General features: G+C 36.2%; 1 protein-coding gene across 2 annotated transcripts in view; it reads right to left on the bottom strand.

Annotated features, from left to right (window-relative positions):
• Positions 1–790: 790 nt before the first annotated feature.
• Positions 791–22800, bottom strand: part of ptpn18 (protein tyrosine phosphatase non-receptor type 18) — a 44176-nt gene continuing 22166 nt past the window's right edge. The window contains exons 12-17 of one of the 2 annotated variants that reach the window (XM_079826267.1): positions 17547–17638; positions 15901–16217; positions 12782–12813; positions 12294–12327; positions 8135–8224; positions 791–2690 (exon numbers count right to left, since the gene is read on the bottom strand). In XM_079826267.1, the coding sequence (XP_079682393.1) occupies positions 2617–2690; positions 8135–8224; positions 12294–12327; positions 12782–12813; positions 15901–16217; positions 17547–17638 (639 nt within the window). In that variant the 3' untranslated portion in view covers positions 791–2616. The remainder of the gene's footprint in view (positions 2691–8134; positions 8225–12293; positions 12328–12781; positions 12814–15900; positions 16218–17546; positions 17639–22800) is intronic. The other variant, XM_079826268.1, reaches the window with a different exon arrangement.

Below are 22800 nucleotides of genomic sequence, written 5' to 3'. Positions count from 1 at the left end.
AGTGGGGAGTAGTAATCATTTTGTCAGCTATTTATTATACGGCGCTTTTTACCATATAGATGGTTTCAAAGCAGCTTTACAGTGATAATAGGAAATGAATGGAAGAGAGGCTGTTAGAGTGGCAGTACAGCCGCTCTTGATAAAAGTTAGGGAGTGTCTATTCACACCAAGTGCAAATAGTGTGCCTTGTTGGCAAGTGGTATTCGCACTAGCTCCACCTAACAATGCCTGGTTGGGACAAATACGATAAAAAAAAACACACAGTTTCAACGTCTTCATTAGTAAAGCGTATGGGGCTTAAGGATCTTGGTTGACGCTCTTATCCATTTTCCCATCACATATCACATCGGAAAGACATTTACTTTCAATAAAAATCAAGTAAATGTTCTAAAAATGGAAACAACGTGCCTAACGAAACGTTTAATAATACTAAAAGCCTTTATTGGGTAGGGAGGGCTTTTATTGTCCCATTAAGGTGGCATCCATTTAAAAAAATTATAATAAATATAATAATTTACACTCTATGTTATTATTGAATCCTGTTAATGTACAACAATACTGAGGTGCAAATATTATGTATTTGTCAAAATAAAGTATAAATAGCATCTAATGACTATTTACACAAATTGCAAAGAATTGCTGCTTTTATATGGTGTAAATAGAACATATCACTATTTTCAAAAAAAGTTATTGTCCAGTTAAAGTAAACTTTTGATTGATTAATTTAGTCGTAGTCCTGTGTCAAAAGTAGTTTTTAGTCATATTTAGTCAACTTTTTTGTTTTTTTATTAATCTAGTTTTAGTCAATACAAACTTCACATTTTCATCATGCTTGTAGCAACATGCTTAAACTCACCAAAACATGTCCTATATTTTCATTATTGTAATAGCTTTTAAAACTAAAATATTAGTATTCCCTTACAGAATATAAAAAAAAAATCTAAGGCCAGTCTTAAACTACCTGCGAAATGCAACATTTAAATATTCATGCATTTATTATTATTATTATATGTTTTTTATTAAACATGAAGTACTGGTTTTCCTTTACAGTACATTTAAAAAATCTAAATCCAGTCTTAACCTGCCTAAAATCCACCAGATTATTGATACTACAACTTTTACTTGTATAAATATGGTATACTTACTGTTAAATGACAAACAGTGTTAAATACCAACACTGTACAAATGTTGTAAAAAAATAAATAAAAAAAAAACCTACAGTATCAATATGGCAATGAGGTGTGCGTGTGTGAGAAAATGTGTGTGTGTTTACAGGTATATATGATTTATGGGACCACAAATGTGTATAATGACATGGGTATTACAACGCGAACTTCCTGTGTCCCCATAAACCAAATGGCTTAAAAAAAAAAACATACACTGTAAAAAAAAAAAAAATCTAAATTTTTTAGTTGGCCAAATTGATTTTCTGTGAATTAAATTGCATAAATTCACAGAAATTCAATTTGGCAAAACTGAACATTTTTGATGTGATCGGTCACCAGAAAATGTTCAATTGGAGACCGGATTTTTTTGTACAGTGTACTAACCTGTTTTTTTTTTTTGTTGAAAATGTAAAAATGCAGAAAGTTTTGTGTGATGGGTAGGTTTAGCGGTAGGGTTAGTGTAAGCGGATAAAATAAACAGTTTGTATATTATAAAAATCATTATGTCTATGGAGAGTCCCCACAAAGATAGTAAACCATATATATATATTTTTTAATTAGGTTTTAAAAGCTATTACAATAATGAAAATATGAAAACATGTTTTTGGTGACTTTATAATGTAATGTCATATAATGTAAAAATTGTTATTACATTATGAGCTCAAGATTATATTACGTTTTGAGAGAAGTATTACATTATCAACAGCTTGTCAAGGACTTGTCAGCCTGGGTCACATGACCATAAATAATTAAATGACTTCCTTGAAGAGACCATCGCATGTTCCCTTCTTTGCTAACGGACTTGTGGAAGGGATTGAGTGGTTCACTTTCATTTGAAACGCCCCTACAAATGGCGTCTCAAAGGTCCCTTCAAGGGTGAAAAACACCCTGTGTGTGCTGGAACTAAACTCTGTAGGACTCCTCTCCCGCTTCCAGAGAGGATTTGACACCCCTGCTAAAAGATGTCATATCATATCAAATTTTCCTTGATGCCTTGAGATAAAAAGGTTCAATGTGCTATGAAAACATAATAAAAACCATCCAATAAGAACATTTACTGCAACTAAGCAGCATACAAAATAGCAACTTACTAAAGTCAGATGAATGTACAGATTACCACCAACATTTACCATTATGGCACATAAAAATGTGAATAACGCAAGTGGACTAAAACAATTAAAAACTACAAAACAAACAAACAATAAATGAAATGGCTCCTTTTACTGAACATCACACATGAGTTCTTAAATCAACACTCACATTTTCTCAGTTTCCACACACATACATTTATAAACTAAACTACATATTCATAAATTGCTACAGTTACTAAAACAGCAATACAAACAAAACAAGAAGTGCAACCTCTGAAGGCAATAAATAAACGCTCTATTACCCAGTGTAAAAATAGCTGTGCATCAACTTTTTATAAAACCTAAAACCTGTTTCCGTTTCATCTTTCCACATGACTCCATTCAGCCGGTGGATCTCGTGGGCCTTTGGGTTTCTTTATGCGACAGTTGAAACCTGAAGCGCAAGACAAACAAAGACAAAAGTATAAAATCACCAGGTGCCCTGAGAAACACCTGATAACAGAGTACAGGTCAATATGAAGTAATATTTTCTGTTAATATGTAAGAAATATGTTCTGAAGAATGCAACATCTTTGGAGGAGTTTGCCAAGCCGTTTCTATGCGATTACTTCGATGTTCTGAGTCTGTTGCTATGTGTTTTTTTAAAGGGATACGTCATTCAAAAATAAACATTCTGTAATTCTTTCCTCACCCTCACAGAGACGACACGCGTCATAATCTGAAGACCACATCCACCGGGGGAAACAATCAAACAACACAAACGTTGCTATTGACTTTGTATTGCGTGAAGTGGCCTCCTAGTCATTTTTTACTTATAACAAAAAACAGAACAATGTATAAAAGCTGATATGTGACAAGGTGTACAGCAAACAAGCTAAAAAAAAAAAACATTTTTATTTTCAACGTTTTTATAAGCTATTGACCCAAAAAACGAGCGTTTAAGGACACAAAAGTGGATACAGGCAATTGAGACAGAGTTATATTACACTGAGAACTACACCCACTGGAGGGGAACGTAATCAGCAACAGGAAATATAATATATAAAACTGACATTTGGATATCTGAGTTAAAGGGTTAATTCACCCAAAAATGAAAATATTGTCACACCCGCAAGACCTCCGTTCATAAGATATTTAATGTTGAAATCCGATGGCTCAGTGACGCCAGCAATGACATTTCCTCTCTCAAGATCCATTAATATACTAAAAACATATTTAAATCAGTTCATGTGAGTACAGTGGTTCAATATTAATATTATAAAGCGACGAGAATATTTTTGGTGCGCTAAAAAACGACTTATATAGTGATGGCCGATTTCAAAACACTGCTATTTTGAGCCTTGTTAGTGGTATTAACTAGCGATTTCATTTGACTTATTATATGCCCCATATACTAGCATTATAAGCAAATCTGTTTTTAGAGATAAAACTCTTTACATTCGATTTTCATGAAAACGCATCCCAGAAAACGATCTACTCGGTAACCATGTGTTAATTAGGGGCCAAGCACCGAAGGTGCAAAGGCACCTATTGAAACCGTTCCCGTTCTTATTATTATTATTCATCTTCTTCTTCTTCTTCTTCTTCTTCTTCTTCTTCTTCTTCTTCTTCTTCTTCTTCCGCCACGAAGTCTATGGCAGCCCATAGAACCGTATGGTAAAAAGTTGTGAAATTTGGCACACTAATAGAGGACAGTCTGAAATGTCACCGTAGCAAATTTGGAGTCTCAAACTCAATCCCTCTAGCGCCACCATCAGTCCAAAATTTGACTCATGTTTATGCTAATAACTTTTGAACCATTAGGGCTAGAAACAAAATTATTTTTTCCTCTGATTCCATTGCACCATATGACGTCATTTTCCGTCATAAAAATTTTCCCGCCATTTTGAATTTTCCGAAAAACCTACTTTTACGAACTCGTCCTAGACGGTTCATCCGATTTGCACGAAAATTGAACCAGATCATCTTCAGACCATGCTGACAAAAAATCTTGCAAATCAAGTTGATTCGTCAAATCATTTGCGATAAACGCGCAAACAAATTTTACGTAGCGGTTGCAAAAACACTCTTAAGGCAATATCTCTGCAACGCTTTATCGTATTCAAACCAAACTTGGTACATGTCATCACAAGCATGACTTGAGGCAACATACAGCGTTTCGGCGCAGCGCCACCTACTGGTCCGGAGATACGAAAAATTGCTATTTTTGCTTATAACTTCTGAACTGTTTGTCCAAAAATCATAAAAGTGGTCTCGTTAGATTCAGGACGGTATTCAGAGTTGTCTGATTTTCAATTTTACCATATCGGCAATTTTGGCTCTCGGCCATTTTGAATTATGTGCTAAAATACTATATTTTACAAACGCATTAGTCTATCGTTACGCAACTTGGTATGGGTCTTCCGCACCATGCTTTGAAGGTACTCAAAAAGTTTTGGGGTAGTGCCACCTTGTGGTCAAAGGTTATAACAAAATTTACAAAAATGCTAATAACTTTTGATTAAATTAGCCTAGTTTAATGAAACGGGTCAAAATACATTTATTGGCTCATGCCAAGAATATAGATACTAATTTTGCCATATTTGGTCAAACATACTGTCCTCAATGTTCTTATTTGATCAAAATCTACTTTTTCAAACTCATCCTAGACCGGTTGTCCAATTTCCACCAAAATCGAATCGTATCATTTTCAGACTGTGTCAACAAAAAGTTAGGGATTTTGCATCAATAGATGAAACCGTTTTTGTAAACCGCAGCGAAGAAGTTGAGGCATGATGCCAAAGTGACTCTTGAGGCTCTATCTCTGCAATGCTTTGACATATTGGCATCAAACTTTGCATGTGTCATTGTTCGCTTATTCTGACCACACCACATCAATTTTGTAACTGTGCCACCTATTGGTCAAAAGTGATAAACCATTAACTTATATTATCAGTGAATCTTTATATAATATATCAGCCATTTTGCCTAAAATCATCTTAAAACGTGATTAATTGCTTATTGCTCCAGTTGATCTGACACTGCCAGCCATTTTGGCATGTCTTGTCTTCTTCTTTGCGCTTGGCCCCGGTATTGCTGCTTGCAGCTATATTTACCCCTAGGTTCATTTTTCACCGGAGTTGTCCTTTAATGCCGGTATCCAGAGGTGGACAGTAACTAAGTACATTTATTTGAGTACTGTACTTAAGTACACTTTTTGAGTATCTGTACTTTCCTTGAGTAGTATTGTTTCTGGAAACTTATGACATATACTTCACAACATTTGAAAGACAAATATCGTACTTTTTACTCCACTACATTTCTATCAAGGTCCTCAAAGTAGAAAGTCATAGCCGCTTTGGAAGTCAGTGGATGATTTGTTTTCTTCTTTAAAACAGGATTAGTTTTTTTGTGCAGGCAGCCTATCAGTAATCACTCTTGTAGGATCACATGAAGTTCAATGATTTCCAAGTATTTTTTGAACACCAATCAATTGATGGCAGTTCCCAGACGCAATGCGCGCAACCATGGCCATACTTAAAAGTTAAAATTCAGAAGAGCAGACCTGGATAAGTCTGAAAAAGTGCGACGAAATGAAAGTGCACACAGAAAGCTGCCTCTCAGAGGCCAGACAACAAGTACTGAATTTAAGTCTATTGAATCTACTAAAATCTTATTATAGTCAATTAAAACTAGACTAAAACTAAAACAATTCAGATGCCTAAAATGTTGTAGTCAAAAGACTGACTAAAACTAAATCAAAATTAGCTGTGGTATGAAGTATGGTCGGTCAAATGATTTTTATAGATTTACCCGCCAAGTTGCCATAGCCTTGTGGATACAGCGCTAACGCATAGCGTTTGACAATGATGTTAGTTAGCATGCAAAAACGACGTAGTTGGGCTAACAATGTTAACTGAAGTCCTTTCAGAAATATGTTTTTACATAATCCTGTCAAATAAACACAATGTAGAAACCTTTCTTTTCTAGTATGATTTTGACTTTGATAAGAGCTTTGTAACTTTTAAACAAGTATTTAAATGAGTTCAAGGTATGCTAGCATGTCAGATGGAGCATGACTAGCTTAAACCACCATGATGGAACAGCGTGTATTCATACAACAATGCAACGATAATAAAATAATGCATTTACTTTTACTTTTGATACTTAAGTACTTTTAAAAGCAAGTACTTCTGTACTTTTACTTAAGTAAAAATCTATCTTTACAACTTTCACTTGTAATGGAGTAATATTTAACCAATAGTACTTTTACTTTTACTCAAGTAATGGAGTTGTGTACTTTGTCCACCTCTGCCTGTATCCACTTTTGTCTCCTTAAACGCTCGTTTTTTTGGGTCGACAGCTTATAAAAACTTAGTTCTGTTTCTTTAGCTTGTTTGCTGTACACCCTGTCACATATCAGCTTTTAGACATTCTTCTATTTTTTGTTATAAGTCAGAAATGACAAGGAGGCGCTTCACGAAATACAAAGTCAATGGAGAGCGTTGGATTGTTCTCCTCCCGGTGTGGGCGTGGCCTAAATGCGCTCTGTCTCTAAGTCATTCGAAAACTGTAAGACTGACTTTCTACTGTGGAACAACAATTTAGATGTTTTGAAGAATCTTCACACCTATTTTCTAATCATTTTTGTTCCACAGACGAAAGTCATAGAGGTTTTGAATGACATTAGCCATGTTTCCATCCAACTATTTTACAAATATTGGGACACAAAATGTTTTTTATCCGATAAGAAGACATGCGCATGATGGAAACACATTTACTGAATAAATCCCTTGATGAGCAACAAAAAACCCACCTCAACAGAGGATGTGATTGGATAACTGGACTAACCAGCGGACCAATTTCATTGCACAGCATCTCAAATGTTGGTTTGATCATTCTGAAATGCCTGAGCCAAAGTCTGTCCTCAGAATGATTTGCTATAATGACCTCCCAGAAGAGTCTCACATGATTGCGTTCCCAAACATCAGGCATCCGAAAGTCTGAATGTTTATTGTGTTTCGTCTGCACGCTCTGAGGCGCAAGTTATTTATGATGTGGGACAAAAAGAGCCACAGTTTGATTGCAAACTGCTATTTTTATTACAGATATTTTGCACCAATTTCCCAGGAAGGGATGAGTTTGTTCTCTTGAACCCATGGGATAGAAACAGTGCTTTATTCGCAAATGTTTTATGCAATATCCCAATCTTGCACATACGTTAAAGGGATAGTTCACCCAAAAATATACATTCTGTCATCATTTACCAACTCTCAAGTTGTTTCAAATCTGTATGAGTTGAACACAAAAGAAGATATTTGGTAGGAAGTCAATGGCTACCATCAACTATCTGATTACCAACATTCTTCAAAATATCTTCTTTATATCAAAATAACAGGTTTGGAACAACTTGAAGGTTAGTAAACGATGACAGAATTTTCATTTTTGAGTGAACTATCCCTTTAAATTTGCACCTTTGGATGGAAACATATTGTTGAGTGAAAGATTAGGCGTTTATTTATACCTCTAACCATAAATCCGAGAATAAATTCAAGACATTTGTCTTTTCCAGATATGAGCACTGTTGCTTTGAGGCCTGGAAACTCCCCCGTGATGCCACTTTTTTGTGGTTGCAAGTGTGCATGTGGTCTAGAAAGTTGTGCTCTGCCCACAATCTATCAGTAAACCTATTGTAAAACAGCAATTTATCTATTTTTATTTCCTAAACGACAAGTTAGCAATCTACACGAGTGCAATAAGATTGATTTTGGCAGCCGTTCAGCTTTTAGAGAAACTAGAAACTAGCAGATTGGTCCAAAAACCCATCCAAACCTTTATCTGATCAGTACTCATGTTGTGCTCAGAATTAGGATTTAGTGTGCATATGGTGTTACTCACCCAGGCTGCCCGGGGCAAATGGGCTGCTGGTGTCCTTGACAACGCTGGACACATATTCATAATCATCATCTGTAGAAGACTGGCTTTCCGCTGAGAAAAACATGTTTAACCATGTTTAATAACTTGAAAACAAAACTCAGAGCATGAGGTTGAAGCTGGCACTGATCTAACACTTCTTCCTGTTTACTGCTAGATAGCGTTTCACACTCATTTGGTCGATAAGGAGCCTCCGGGGAACTGAAACAACTCCTACATCACTAACAACATGCGTTACTCTTTATGGTCTGTATTTGAATGCATTCATAAATGGGTGGTTGACAAACAACATGAGGTCATTCGACCTACCAACATTGTAGATTAAAATTAGCCTATACCAATAGGGCAGATGCTCTCAATCTTAGAAGCCTGGGTGAGATTTCTATTAACAATGTTTTTGAGAACAATTAGCTGTAGGTTAGGCTTTCACCAAAATTATGCAGCTTGTCTCTTATTTAAAACATTAACATGACACCTCATATTAAAAATACCTCACATTTTGCCTTCTAGTACATCTTAAAATGGCCACGCGGTGTGTAGAAGCTTTTCTAGAAGCAGTGCTCGAAGTGGGTCGGTACGCAGTACAGGAACTTCTGTTTTAATCATTAGCAGTGTTGGGGAAAGTTACTTTGAAAAGTAATGCATTACAATATTGGGACCCACTTTATATTAGGTGACCTAAACTACTATGTACTAACATTTTAATTAATCATTTGATACAATGCACTTATTGTGTACATTCATGTTTTTACATTGTACTTACATTAAAAAAAATACCTGCGTGTAATTACATCTGTAATTAATTTCTGTAGCTGCATTTGTAATTACACAGTTGACACTTCCCTTACACCAAACCCTACCCTTAAACTTACCCATCCCACCACACCTGTCCCTAACCCTACCCGTATCCCACCTCAATATCAGCAAAGGTGTTTTCCAATATAATTTGAACACAGTAAGAACATTGTACTTATTTTTTGATGTAAGTACATAGTAGTTAAGGCCACCTAATATAAAGTGGGGCCCAATATTGTGTTACTCCCTTAAAAAATAACTAATTGTGTTACTGTGTTACGTTACTTTTGCGCTACTTTTCTCACCTCGGCTGGGCTTATTTTTTATAACAAAAAAGGTGTATTTTTCTGATTTTTTTTTTTTTTTTAAAGACCCTTTCACACAAAAATTGAAATAATAAGGTAAAAATGCAAATTCACAAACAAACCTTTCAGCTGTGCTGCCATTGTGTATAACGGAAGAATAGGACGCAGGAGAAAAAAAAGTTTAAAACTTACTTCACCAATAAAAACTAAAAAATCTAGTCATTTTTGCTCCTGATTTAACTGAATCATTGACGGTCAGCAGCAAGACATTGGTCAATAAAGTAAATTAAATGCATACAGATATTTGTTTTATTTAACATTTAATTATTGGAGGTTTGCATGGTATTCTGATTTTGCATTTGACTGATTTTATTCATTGTGAGGAACACTGAATCTGTTTTTGTGCAAGCGAGATGAGTAAACGCTCACATTTAGTCTAGAACTACAATAACCTCTCATGTTTACACACACCGCCTCTGCACCTACTCTCGATTCTTCTCAACATGGGCACAGGAGAGCTGTCAGTCAAATAAATGTGAAAAAGTAACTCAGATATTTTGTTGTAATGCATTACTTTAGTAGTAACTTGAAAAAGTAATCTGATTACGTAACTCAAGTTACTTGTAATGCGTCACCCCAACACTGATCATTAGTGTACCTTCTCTTTTTCTTGTGTACCTGCACTTCTCACATGTTGGCACTACTCTGACCACCCACACAGAAACATAGAAGCAGACTATTAATTAATTGTATACATGAGCGTTTGGAGATTTTATAAGCTGTACGAAAGCTGTAAGCTGTGAATTTGAATGTTTAATTTTGCATGAGTGCTGCACGGATCACCGTAGCGGTGTTCACCAGCACGCTCCAAAAGTTTCGCACGAGGCATTCCTATGAGACGCCGGTGAATAAAATGTGCAACCCATTTGAATTCTATTGAGAATGTAGTAAAACGCTACGGAGAAGGTCGAACTTGATCTAAAACAGCCACTAAAATGACTGATGTAAAGCTTTTTAAACTCATGAACGATGACCACATTTACTAGAATTTATCACGTTCTATTGTATTTATTGTGGTAAATGTTGAGCAATTGTAGAATTTATAATAGATAATCTGTCGAGGAATAGATTTTTCACTAAATGTATATTTATATTACAACTGTGGCATGTTGTAGCTAGGGTTTTTAACTGTGTTGCTATTTTTCATAAATGCTATAGTTAAACAATTACAAGAATTGTCAAGTCAAGTCAACTTTATTTAAATAGCGCTTTTTACAATGCCGATTGTTTCAAAGCAGCTTCCAGTGTTAAAGAGGAAAATAATGCAACAGAATTTGATCCGGAGAAAACGGTCATCCAGCTCAGTTCAATTAGCCTATCATACAGTGAAAATGTGTGCAGATCAGTAATTTAGTTGATGTATATAATTTAGTTTAGTAATTAAATTTATTTGGATATTTACTTGAAAATTTTGTTAATTTTAAGGCAGAGTACAAGTTATATAGACTTTCTTGAATTCTTGATTAAACAATTGGTTTTTCCCATGTGTAAAATATTTTCTGCTAATAATGACCTGGCTTTCAGATATTCCAAGTGATTTCAGTTCAGTTTAAGAAAATATAATTTTTAAAAATATTTTAAATGTTAAATATTTAAGAAAATATAATCTGACTTCCCAAGGCACTTTGTAAACTAACTATAGGCAACTTTATTGCTGTTATGCTATCATCCAATTTGCATTTTTGGACCATTTTGCAAAAACAAACATAAATAAATAACCCACTTATTGCACCAATAAGGTTTCAATTAAGTAAAGTTTAACTCTAGGATTTGTTGATATAGGTTTTATTTTAAATCGCGTTGTTGCAGCACTTCATTTTAAACACAGATTACAGTAAACCGTTATAGAGCTGATCAAGCAGCAGACGGAGGGTGAACTGAGGACAGGCTAAAGAATCCTTGTGCAACCCACCCTTAAAGTGCCGTAATGGACTAAAACAGTGATATTAAAAGATCAAATCAGTTTACACCTTTTTTATGATGTAGCCTTTACTCTATACAGGCGAGCAGATGAGCCCAGAATATGAACGCAATGTTTATAATGAGTTTCGATGGAAAAAAATGCATCTGCTTTCCTGTATAAAGCATGCATCATCAATAAGGTGTATATTGAATGTGGTCTTTTAATATCACTGTCTTACTGCATTAATACTGACTACAGACCTGGTAAATATGACTGGTGAGGAACGCCCACCCTCCAGGTCGGCGTTGCTATAAGCGCCTGACGTCACATGAAAACTATGGGTTTTTTTCCACTTCAAGCACTGCTTAAATGTGTGTACTGTTTTTTGTGAAGAAAAAGTACATACTTTTGAGTGTTTAGCAGAAGAGTAGGCAAGTATTGAGACATAATACTACTTCATCATAATTGTGTCTTTAAGGGACAGCTCTGTCGCTTAGTCATGTGCATCCTGTCACCGTTTAAACTGCCCTGTCAATCATCACGTCACAGTTAAAATCCTCCACATTCAATTTAAATTCCTACCGTTTCAGAGAGAAACTAGAAAATAGTAGCACGTTGATCTGTCCGTAGAGGGACTTTCATGCAGAGACTCTCCTCGTATGTTTGCATAATGATGCATTTAAAAGATAATGACCAAATGTATCATTACAAAAGTTCAAAATGATGCTGCAGATGAAATATAATGTGGATAACATTGAATAAATATCTTTTTATTAGGTTAGATACTGACTATTAATCACTCAAACCCCTTTATCTAAACCCACTTAACCGTCGGACTGTTTGTAGTTTTTTAAACAGTTTTTATTCGTGTTTGTAGTTCATGGAATCCTCATCCAATGCACAATGGGTTGTGGGTAATATTAGTATTAATTGGCTATTATCATTTAAAATCTTTAATTTTATAAATAATAAACAATACTAATAGATAATGTGTAAATGTCACTTCATTGTTTTCCAGACCAACTTGCATAGTAAATAAAACATGTAACAACGCACTTACTTGCACTTGGGGTTCGCGAAAGAGGACGTTGTGGCTGAGGAAAAGACATTTCATTTAATTAGATTTAATGGTATTGTTTGCAGATCCTAATCTGTGATTATCAGGGTTAAAAAGACTGTGATCATCAGTCAAATAAACATTAGAATCATGTTCAGTGAAAACATTCAATCTGTCAGGTTATTTTTTACTAAATGTTCTGCCTGTAATTCTGTGCTAAAGCTTGTTAACTTGTGAGTGTGATCTCAGCTAGAAGCCTCATATCACAGGAAGAGGCTGAATGTGAATCTGATGTGAAACACACAAACAAGAGGGGAATTTGACACATCTACAAGTGTGCAGAGAGGAAATGCATGCCAATAACGACATATACATGATTAATCTGTACTTATGACTTTCATTTGGCATCTAATATGCTAACATGAAGACCGAACAAACCATCTGCCAAACAAAAATGACTGCATAATCCTAATACCAAACAGTTGATTTACCTGTGCATCTCTATTCATGGACCTCAACTCCCCTGAGGAAAAAAAGAAGATTTATTCAGAAATGATAAATACTTTTTTTTAAATATTATATATATATATATATATATATATTATATATTATATATATATATATATATATATATATATATATATATATATATATATATATATATATATATATATATATATATATATATATATATATATATATATATATATATATATATATATATATATATATATATATATATATATATATATTTATTTTTTTTTTTTATATATATATATATATATATATATTTATTTTTTTTTTATATATATTTTTATATATATATATTTCTTTTTTTAATCTATTATATAACTGAACCACCACCATTACAACTACAAAAACACAAAAAATATTGCAAATTATTTTACTATTTACAATTATTCACTGTTTTAAAAGGCAAAATATGTATTTTTAGGCATTGTACATATCTACATATTAATAAGAGCACAGTAAGCCATTGGTAGGTTGATATTTAACTGGTGTGTAAACACTGGTGCTATACAAACATCTGATGTGTACGTTTTGGCTCAGCAAATGCCGTGAATTTGCTTATTTGACCAATGGCAGACCGGGGATAGTTTATGAAAACACTGGCTATGTTCAAAAAGTAAAACTAGCTACTTATTGAATACTGTTCAGTATGCACTGTATACGTTTCTGACTATTTCTATTTGGTGGCACAGAAATTACACACTTCACCTGTTAGGACTCTGTCGATACTTTAAAAGTTCAAATAACAGATGAAACAAACAGGCATTTGAATTCCCTGAGAGATATGGAAATATGAGCTTCAAATAACTGAATTTGAACAGATAAACACCAAAGGAGAGGGCTCTGAATACCCTGGTGATCACATGAAAGAGAAGAACTCAAGCAGAACAGAGTCATGAGAGGACAGTGAAAGCTGCAAGCATGCAAGCAGAAGTTTCCTAACTTTACTCTGCTAAAACAAACAAGTTCCCTCTGTCTAAAATTATCTTCCTTTTAGTGTGCAGCTGAGTTTGCATTTTATGTCCATTTTAATTCATCTTCCATTCAGCAAGATTCGCAGAATATAAGATGTTGATGGTCTGTGCAAAAACTTGAGTGTGGTGGATAGTTGCCAGGGCTTTGCTATGCAGTTGCTACCGTGCTGTGGGTGGTTTCCAGGTCGTTTATATGCTGTTGTTAGGGTGTTTTGGGTGGTTTTCAGGATGTTCCCTGTACACCCTAGCAAGTGCATATAATTGCAATGCAAATCCCCCTGAAACACCCTAGCAACTGCATATCAAAGCCCTGGAAACCACCCATAGTACTTTAGCAACTGCATAGCAACGCCCTGGCAACTATACACAAGTTGTGCACTGACCAATGTTTGTGTTGTTCTAGTTAACTATTGTATTATACTATTTAATTATTTTTTTAACTTTTTCATTAATTTACATAAAAGGTGAAAAAAAAATTGATTTAAAAACATAAAATTAAACAAAAATGAAAATGCCTTGGTAACTAACTGGAATAATATAAGTTTAATTTGCAGTATTAAAATGACTAAAAACTTTAACAGAAATACAAATAAATTAACGCTAAAGAAATATAAAAAAAACTATGAAAACTACAAAATGTAATAAATACTGTAAGAGCATAATATAAATAATACTAAAATAATACTGGTTCAGGATCAATGCTTAGTAGTTACTTAATGGCTGAAATGTGTACTTCATTTGTCAGGTGAAAATCAAACAAAGCCACCATTTATTGTGGAATAAAAGATACATTTTAAAGGTCCCATGTCATGGATTTTTTAAATTATTTTATGTTTCCTGAAGTGTACTTATATTGTTAGTATGAATTTTACATCATAAAATTTCATAATTTAGAAATAAAAGGCATTTTTCTATTCTGATATTAGCCCTCTGGCTTGAATGCTCTGTTTGAAGGGCCGTGTCTGCTGTGAGACTTCAGTGTAAACGCCCACTGTTGTGATTGGCTGACATCTTTGCATTTGAAATGAGTATTAGATCTTGTGGCGGAGGGGGGCGTGGTTTAGCGAGGCCTGCACACACTGCCATAGAGAGAGACGGACAGCATGTGGACCAGAGAGAGACGGAGAGATGGAGGAAGATTGCTGAGAAAAGTTATATTGTGTTGAGTTGTTGAGAGCGCAATTTTATTTTGTATCTGAGAATCCTGAATAAACACGAGTCCCAGTCACGCCGACCCTGTCGTCTTCCTTCTTATTCTACGAACTTTGTAATATGTGGAACCCCTCTCTGATACGTTTACAATTTTGTTTTACCATTACAGCTGTCAAGCTTTATTTTAAGATCTTTTCCCATCACATGAAAGGCTGCAGTGATGAGCATTGAGTACACAGACAGTCTGTTGATCGTGTGAACGCATTGATCTCGTCATTGCAACGCGTTTTCTCTCACAAAATGCTTTCAGCAAACACGACAGAGATATGAATACAGTAAGCGCTTTGTTGGGAAGTATAACAGCGTCATTCGTTATAACGGCAGTTTAGGCAAGTGTGCAGAGACACTCGCGATGTGTGATCACACTTTAAATAACAGATTTGTTTCATGCTACTAAGAGAAACGATGTGAAAGTGATCGTTTAGTCACTGGCTTGATTCACTGATGCATAAACGATTTAGAAAGAAAGTCTGCGTGAACTCGAATGATTAGCTACACATCAGAAATCACTGATCACAGATCAGGCATTAATGAACACTGTTACTCACTGTTTGTGGCGGTGCTGTTGAATCCATATGGTAAAAGCCTGTGCTGACATTGCGAGTAAAATAAACAATACATTTTCTCCAAATTCTCTGGGCGGGCAAAGCAGAGAAAGGGGAGGTAACCTTTCCCCGTATGACGACATACAGGGAAGATTCCAGATCTGAGCTCTCATTTTCTCAAAGGCAGAGCAGGACACCCAGAACTCGGTTTACACCTATCAAAATGTATAGCCACTATACATATACAGGCTAGGAGAACTCATATTAATGTTAAAAAACCTCATAAAAAGACATTTTCATGCCATGGGACCTTTAATAAAAATACGAGTCATTCAAATTGTCCCTTACCTGGCAATAGCTCATAACCCGCATGGTCCACTCCTTTAGGTGCCAGTCCTCCTCTCTGATTGGCTGTTGTTGATTTGTCATAAACTGGTGAGGTGGGAGGAGGCAGGAATGATTGAGGTCTGTTTTTAGGTTTGACTGCAGTGTATAGAGCATTGTTATTGCTTTTCTCTGAATTTGCATTGTCATAGTAATGAACAGTGATGGAATGGGGGGCAGAGCTGGGGGGCTGCAATTTTGACTTGTTGACGACCGCATAAGTGTCGTTCATCCTGGTCTGAGGAAGAGGATGAGAAAGCCTGGGCTTGAGAGGAGGATTTCTGAAATCACAGACAGACAAGTACACATTTAAACTTCTCAAATCTCAAGGTAATGAAGGCCAGCTAGTAAGGGCTGTGCAAGTTAACCTCACTGTCCTGGCCTCAAAAGGTAGGGGAATATTCATTAATACAGTGTATACTTTTTTCTTGATTTACCCCGAAAGAATGGAAGTGAAATGTGACAACATGCCCCATAGGTGGGGTTCATTGTTACATGTGAGGGGCACGATGTAACATGAGCATTTGACAGCTTAAAATGTTACCTGATATAATCAAAAAAATATCCAAGACAAACTAAAATATTTTGTCAATAAAATACTAAAAATATTAACTTTTTCAAATAAAATAATGGCATTTTTTAATAATTAAAAATATAAATTTTTTGGAGTTTGACAACAAACACATCGCTAAACACAGCTATACAGCATTGTTAAAGTCATAATAATAATGAATAATTTCTATTAGGGGCATTCTGTGATCTTTCTTACTTATTGGACGATAAAATGGGTGAGAAATAGTTTTTTAAAGAGAAACGCAAGAGACTTGCTGTTAAAGGCTTGCAGTTGAACATCGCTAGCAACACAGCAGATATTTTTGCTCAGACAAGCAACCACAAAAAAAGCAAGATTCTAGTCATAATATAATCCTCATTATGGTGAGGTCGCTAGCATGTCAATTACATTGCTAGTTAATAAATCAACGGGTATTTGTGACAGTGTAGATTGCATTAGATTATACAGTGATGTAAGACTAAGAGCTAACTCACATTTTGCTCTGGGTGTCTTGAATACATTGGTGCATTGTGGGACCCCGCAACGTATAATGACCAACTGTCACATTTGCATTCAATATATCATAAGAAATATGTTATTTATGCAATAACAGAACACAGTGACTTAAAAATGATGAAATGCTCTGCATAATCTGAGCACGCATTCATGCTAAATATTCACATCTTTGGATCAATATTCATTACAAAAGTCATATTCATCTGTATGTAAAGCAGAAATGTCCCCCTGAATGCCACTGTGCAAAGAAATATATATCCAGCTATCGATGACTCATGAGATTGACTCTGATGTAGTTACATGTTAGACAAGAAAAGTTCAAATTGCTCCCTGTGGTGTGTGAGACAGAACCAACAATAACAGCTTGCGCCTTGGCTGAGTTCACCTGTGTGACGCTCAGCACCGTAGTTAGCAGATTTGTGCTGTTGTCAATCTCAAATCAGCCTCTGACTGTGTTGCCGCCACTGATTTTAATCACAGACATCCGCAAACAGTCAAAAGGGGTTCGAAATTTGTAAATGAGGGTCATTTGTGGTCTTACCGTGTTTTAGGGGATACGCTGAAGCTGCCTAATGATCCTGATTTCAGTGAAGCCTTTGGCGGAACCGCATTGATGTACAGAGAGGTCGAAGTCTTGTGTTTCCAATATAAAAAAAAAGACAAACAAAATATGAAATACATACACCGTGTGTGAGAGCAGCCACACAGAGCGTCTGTGTTAAACTGTTGAAAGATGACTGAGCATTTGAATAGAGGAAGCACACAGCGAGCACGTTTCCTGCTAAACTGCTTTTTTAAAAGCTCAGTGCTCAAGTTCTTGAGGAAGTAAAACAAGATGTGATGTAAAAATGGGAGATGCAATGGCAGATAGATTTCATTTCAACACAACAATCACAGACAAATCTAGAAGTAAAATAACACTTTAGTGTTAAATGAATCTTTAATATAGATTCATCTTTGTTAAAGGCTTGTTCTGTTGTTTGATTAACATTAATGACTTAAACAAGTATTTATAGGCTGTTGTCACTTTAAGAACGAATGCACAGATCCAATACAGGGAGTGCAGAATTATTAGGCACGTTGATTTTCTGATCATATTTTTTTTCCAGGCACATTTGACCAATTCCAAACCACAGTAATCCTAATAACTACTATTGATTTAGTATTTAATAATGTATAAGTGATATATAATTGTTCATGAAGGCTGGAAATGAAAATCACCTTATATTCAGGTGTGCAGAATTATTAGGCATGTTTTCTTTTACAGATAAATTGAGCCAAAAAAGAGATTTAACTCAGACTGAAAAGTCAAAAATTATTAAATGCCCATGAGAAGGATGCAATACTAATGCAATACTACACATTGCAGTTAAGGCATGACCATTGGACAGTGAAATGCTCGTTGGGTCAGCAGGATCTGACAAAAACATGTGGCGGAGAAAAGACACCTGTTAACTGCAAAAGAATTAAGAATTAAGGTGAAGAATTAAGGGTGAAACCATCAGGAACCCTTTAGTCTCCAGCGCCACCATTTTCCAAAGCTGCAACCTACCTGGAGTCTCCAGAAGTGCAAGGTGTCAGGATCTCAGAGACTTCAGTTAGGTAAAGAATCCTAAAAAATTACCCCCACTAGATAAGAATCATAAGCTGAAGTGTTGTAAAATACATAAAGAAGGTTTTTTTATAGGCTTTATGGACAGATAGGTTGAGAGTGACTCTTGAAGGACCAGCACCACATCCTCTAGCACCACTGTTTGAAGAATTCATCTTCCAGAATCTGGCAGTACGTTTTGGGAGTTCATTTTTAGTCCATCTCTGCAAAACGGACTTCAGGATGGACTAAAATGAACTCCCAAAACGTACTGCCAGATTCTGGAAGATGAATTCTTCAAACAGTGGTATAGAGGATGTGGTGCTGGTCCTTCAAGAGTCACTCTCAACCTATCTGTCCATAACGCCTATAAAAAAACCTTCTTCATGTATTTTACAACACTTCAGCTTGTGATTCTTATCTAGTGGGGGTCATTTTTTAGGATTCTTTACCTAACTGAAGTCTCTGAGATCCTGACACCTTGCACTTCTGGAGACTCCAGGTAGGTTGCAGCTTTGGAAAATGGTGGCGCTGGAGACTAAAGGGTTCCTGATGGTTTCACCCTTAATTCTTCACCTTAATTCTTAATTCTTTTGCAGTTAACAGGTGTCTTTTCTCCGCCACATGTTTTTGTCTGACCCTGCTGACCCAACGAGCATTTCACTGTCCAATGGTCATGCCTTAACTGCAATGTCTAGTATTGCATTAGTATTGCATTCTTCTCATGGGCATTTAATACTTTTTGACTTTTCAGTCTGAGTTAAATCTCTTTTTTGGCTCAATTTATCTGTAAAAGAAAACATGCCTAATAATTCTGCACACCTGAATATAAGGTGATTTTCATTTCCAGCCTTCATGAACAATTATATATCACTTATACATTATTAAATACTAAATCAATAGTAGTTATTAGGATTACTGTGGTTTGGAATTGGTCAAATGTGCCTGGAAAAAAAATATGATCAGAAAATCAACGTGCCTAATAATTCTGCACTCCCTGTATAATGATATACATACGTTTTCATTCTCAACTGTTTACATTCACTTTAAAAGGTCCTTTCACACTGGACGCGATTTAAAAAAAAAAAAAAAAATTAAAAGTAATTTTTATTTTTATTGTATACAAGAATGAAGTTACAAACAAACTACAACAATACAATAGACACGAGTACTAGACATAATATTAGAATATTATCTTGACATGAAATAACATTAACAACAGATATAGAGGCTGAGTGTTATTGCATACAGGTTGACTATAGATATGAATGAAATGACAGAAATTAAATGACGAGAATAAAATAAGTGACAGGAGTGAAGAAACAGAAGGGGGGGGGGGGGGGGGGTTGGGAGTTGAGTACGGATGGTGGATCTGGGAATGTGGAAGTGGTGGCCTTGCAGGGTTGGGGGGGTTTAATGAGTATGTGGGAATGTCCATGTGTTAGTGTGTGTGTGTGTGTGGGTGTATATAAGGAGTAATGCTGGCTTATTGTTGGGCCGGGGTGATGGAAGCTGGATCACATTACACACTGGACGCGATTTTGACGCCCGAGTAATTCACACAATGGTTTTATTTTTTGATCAGCTGTTTGTGTAATGAGAGCTTCCACACTGAACGCAATTTTTGTTTTTTGTTTTTTCTTTCGATGTCGATTTTTTTTAACACTCGCAGCGATAGAAAAGGCTTAAACCAATCACATACAAGGAAACAAAGGTGACGAAATGTCCAGTTGATGTCACAAGCCATTCAATCAACATTAACCTTTGCCAGGTATCGCATTCTCATATCGTACCTTCTCACGAGATTACAGCTGTAGTTGTGTTTACAGCTGTACAGATGCAGCTGTGTTTGCCCACTATAGGCTACAGATTATGATATTATAATCAATACGTAGATTTTTTTTCTAACCTAATTGTGTCCGCGAGTATAGAAAGTGAATGTGTTCCCGTCAGTACGACTGTGGCACTTAAATGTTTACATTGTGACTCAACTGGAAGCATAGCTGGAAACAGCTGCTCCGGATCGAGCCGTTCCTGAAGTGTGTGTTTGTCTCTGGAGGAGCTCCTCAAATTGTCCCACGGACGTTTGAAAGTAGTGCGGAACCGGCCATGATAAAGTTTTAGCTCCTGTACAAGATTAGCATACTCCCCTTCAGACTCTCTGTTCTTTAGACTGGGTGCACCCAAAACCTTCTTTTCGGTCTTTCAGAAAATGAAAAGCTCGTCTCCACTGCTCTGAAACGTCGCAAACTCGTGTTGCGGCCGATGTGAATGGTTTTGACGTGAACTATTCGTACACGAAATATTTGCTTTTGCCGCTTCGCTTTTTCGTTACGCGTCCGGTGTGAAAGGGCCTTTAAGGAACACACCACTATTTTTGAAAATAGGCTCATTTTCCAACTCCCCTAGAGTTAAACAGTTGAGTTTTACCGTTTTCAAATCCATTCAGCGGATCTCCGAGTCTGGCGATAGCCCTTTTAACATAGCTTAGCAATTAGCATAGATCATTGAATCTGATTAGACTGTTAGCATCTCGCTAAAAAAATGACCAAAGAGTTTCGATATTTTTCCTATTTAAAACTTGACTCTTCTGTATTTACATCGTGTACAAAGACCGACTAAAAATGAAAAGTTGCGATTTTCTATGGCTAGGAAGTATTTTTTCATTCCTGCGTAATAATCAAGGAACTTTGCTGCCGTCCCATTGGTGCAGCGGCGCAATGATATTACGCAGCACCTGAAAACAGGCTAACTTATTTCAACACAACCAACGTGACAACCTGCTGTCACAGAGAGCGTTCCTTGTAACCATGGAGACATTTGTGAGACGATTCAGAAGATATTTACTTTGGTGCAGATCCTGAACCGTATCTATTTGAACCGGAATACACTGAAGATGCGCTTTTGGAACGTGAAAGGCAAAAAAGTGTGGCTGAACAGACTGGGGCAGAAGGGAGGAGGAGAGCAGATTCAAACCTTTACAAAGCACAGAACTATGGATAATCGCACAGATAAATCCACTACCTAATTTTCCGGCTGCAACTCCGCAACCACACAAACTTACAGCCGGTCATGTTGGAAGTTACCTAGCTGGGGACTATTTTCAGGCGCTGTGTAATATCATTGCGCTGCTGCACTCATGGTAATGCTCAAAGTTGCTTGATTATTACGCAGGAATGAGAGTATAGTTCCTAGCCATATCGGCCTAGAAAATCATGATGTAACTACAGAAGAGTCAAGTTTTAAATAGGAATAATATTGAAAGTCTTTGGTCATTTTTGAGAGCGATGCGAGCGGTCTATTCAGATTCAATGATCTATGCTAAGCTATGCTAAAAGTGCTACCGCCAGACCCAGAGATCGGCTGAATGGATTCGAAAACAGTAAAACTCAACTGTTTAACTCTAGGGGAGTTGGAAAATGAGCCTATTTTCAAAAATAGTGGCGTGTTCCTTTAAGACACAACCGACTGTTTACGAGAATACGATTGGTATTTTGGCATAATTTTGTGTATATGTGTTTGTTCAATGCATGGAGATGTGAAAGGGGAATCTATTTCCGTGCGCACAGATAACAGCGTTCGAATACCGAATTCATGGTGAAACTGTGCCCAACCATGGTCGTATGGATCACGGATTTGCCCACTATAGGCTACAGATTACGATATTATAATCAATACGTAGATTTTTTTTCTAACCTAATTGTGTCCGCGAGTATAGAAAGTGAATGTGTTCCCGTCAGTACGACTGTGGCACTTAAATGTTTACATTGTGACTCAACTGGAAGCATAGCTGGAAACAGCTGCTCCGGATCGAGCCGTTCCTGAAGTGTGTGTTTGTCTCTGGAGGAGCTCCTCAAATTGTCCCACGGACGTTTGAAAGTAGTGCGGAACCGGCCATGATAAAGTTTTAGCTCCTGTACAAGATTAGCATACTCCCCTTCAGACTCTCTGTTCTTTAGACTGGGTGCACCCAAAACCTTCTTTTCGGTCTTTCAGAAAATGAAAAGCTCGTCTCCACTGCTCTGAAACGTCGCAAACTCGTGTTGCGGCCGATGTGAATGGTTTTGACGCGAACTATTCGTACACAAAATATTCGCTTTTGCCGCTTCGCTTTTTCGTTACGCGTCCGGTGTGAAAGGGCCTTTAAGGAACACACCACTATTTTTGAAAATAGGCTCATTTTCCAACTCCCCTAGAGTTAAAC

Source organism: Gobio gobio (genome assembly GCF_949357685.1).
Source record: "Gobio gobio genome assembly, chromosome: 10".
Taxonomy (NCBI): Eukaryota; Metazoa; Chordata; class Actinopteri; order Cypriniformes; family Gobionidae; genus Gobio; species Gobio gobio.
The sequence above is the reverse complement of the archived record's forward strand: the minus strand, read 5'-3'. Positions and strand labels throughout refer to the sequence as shown.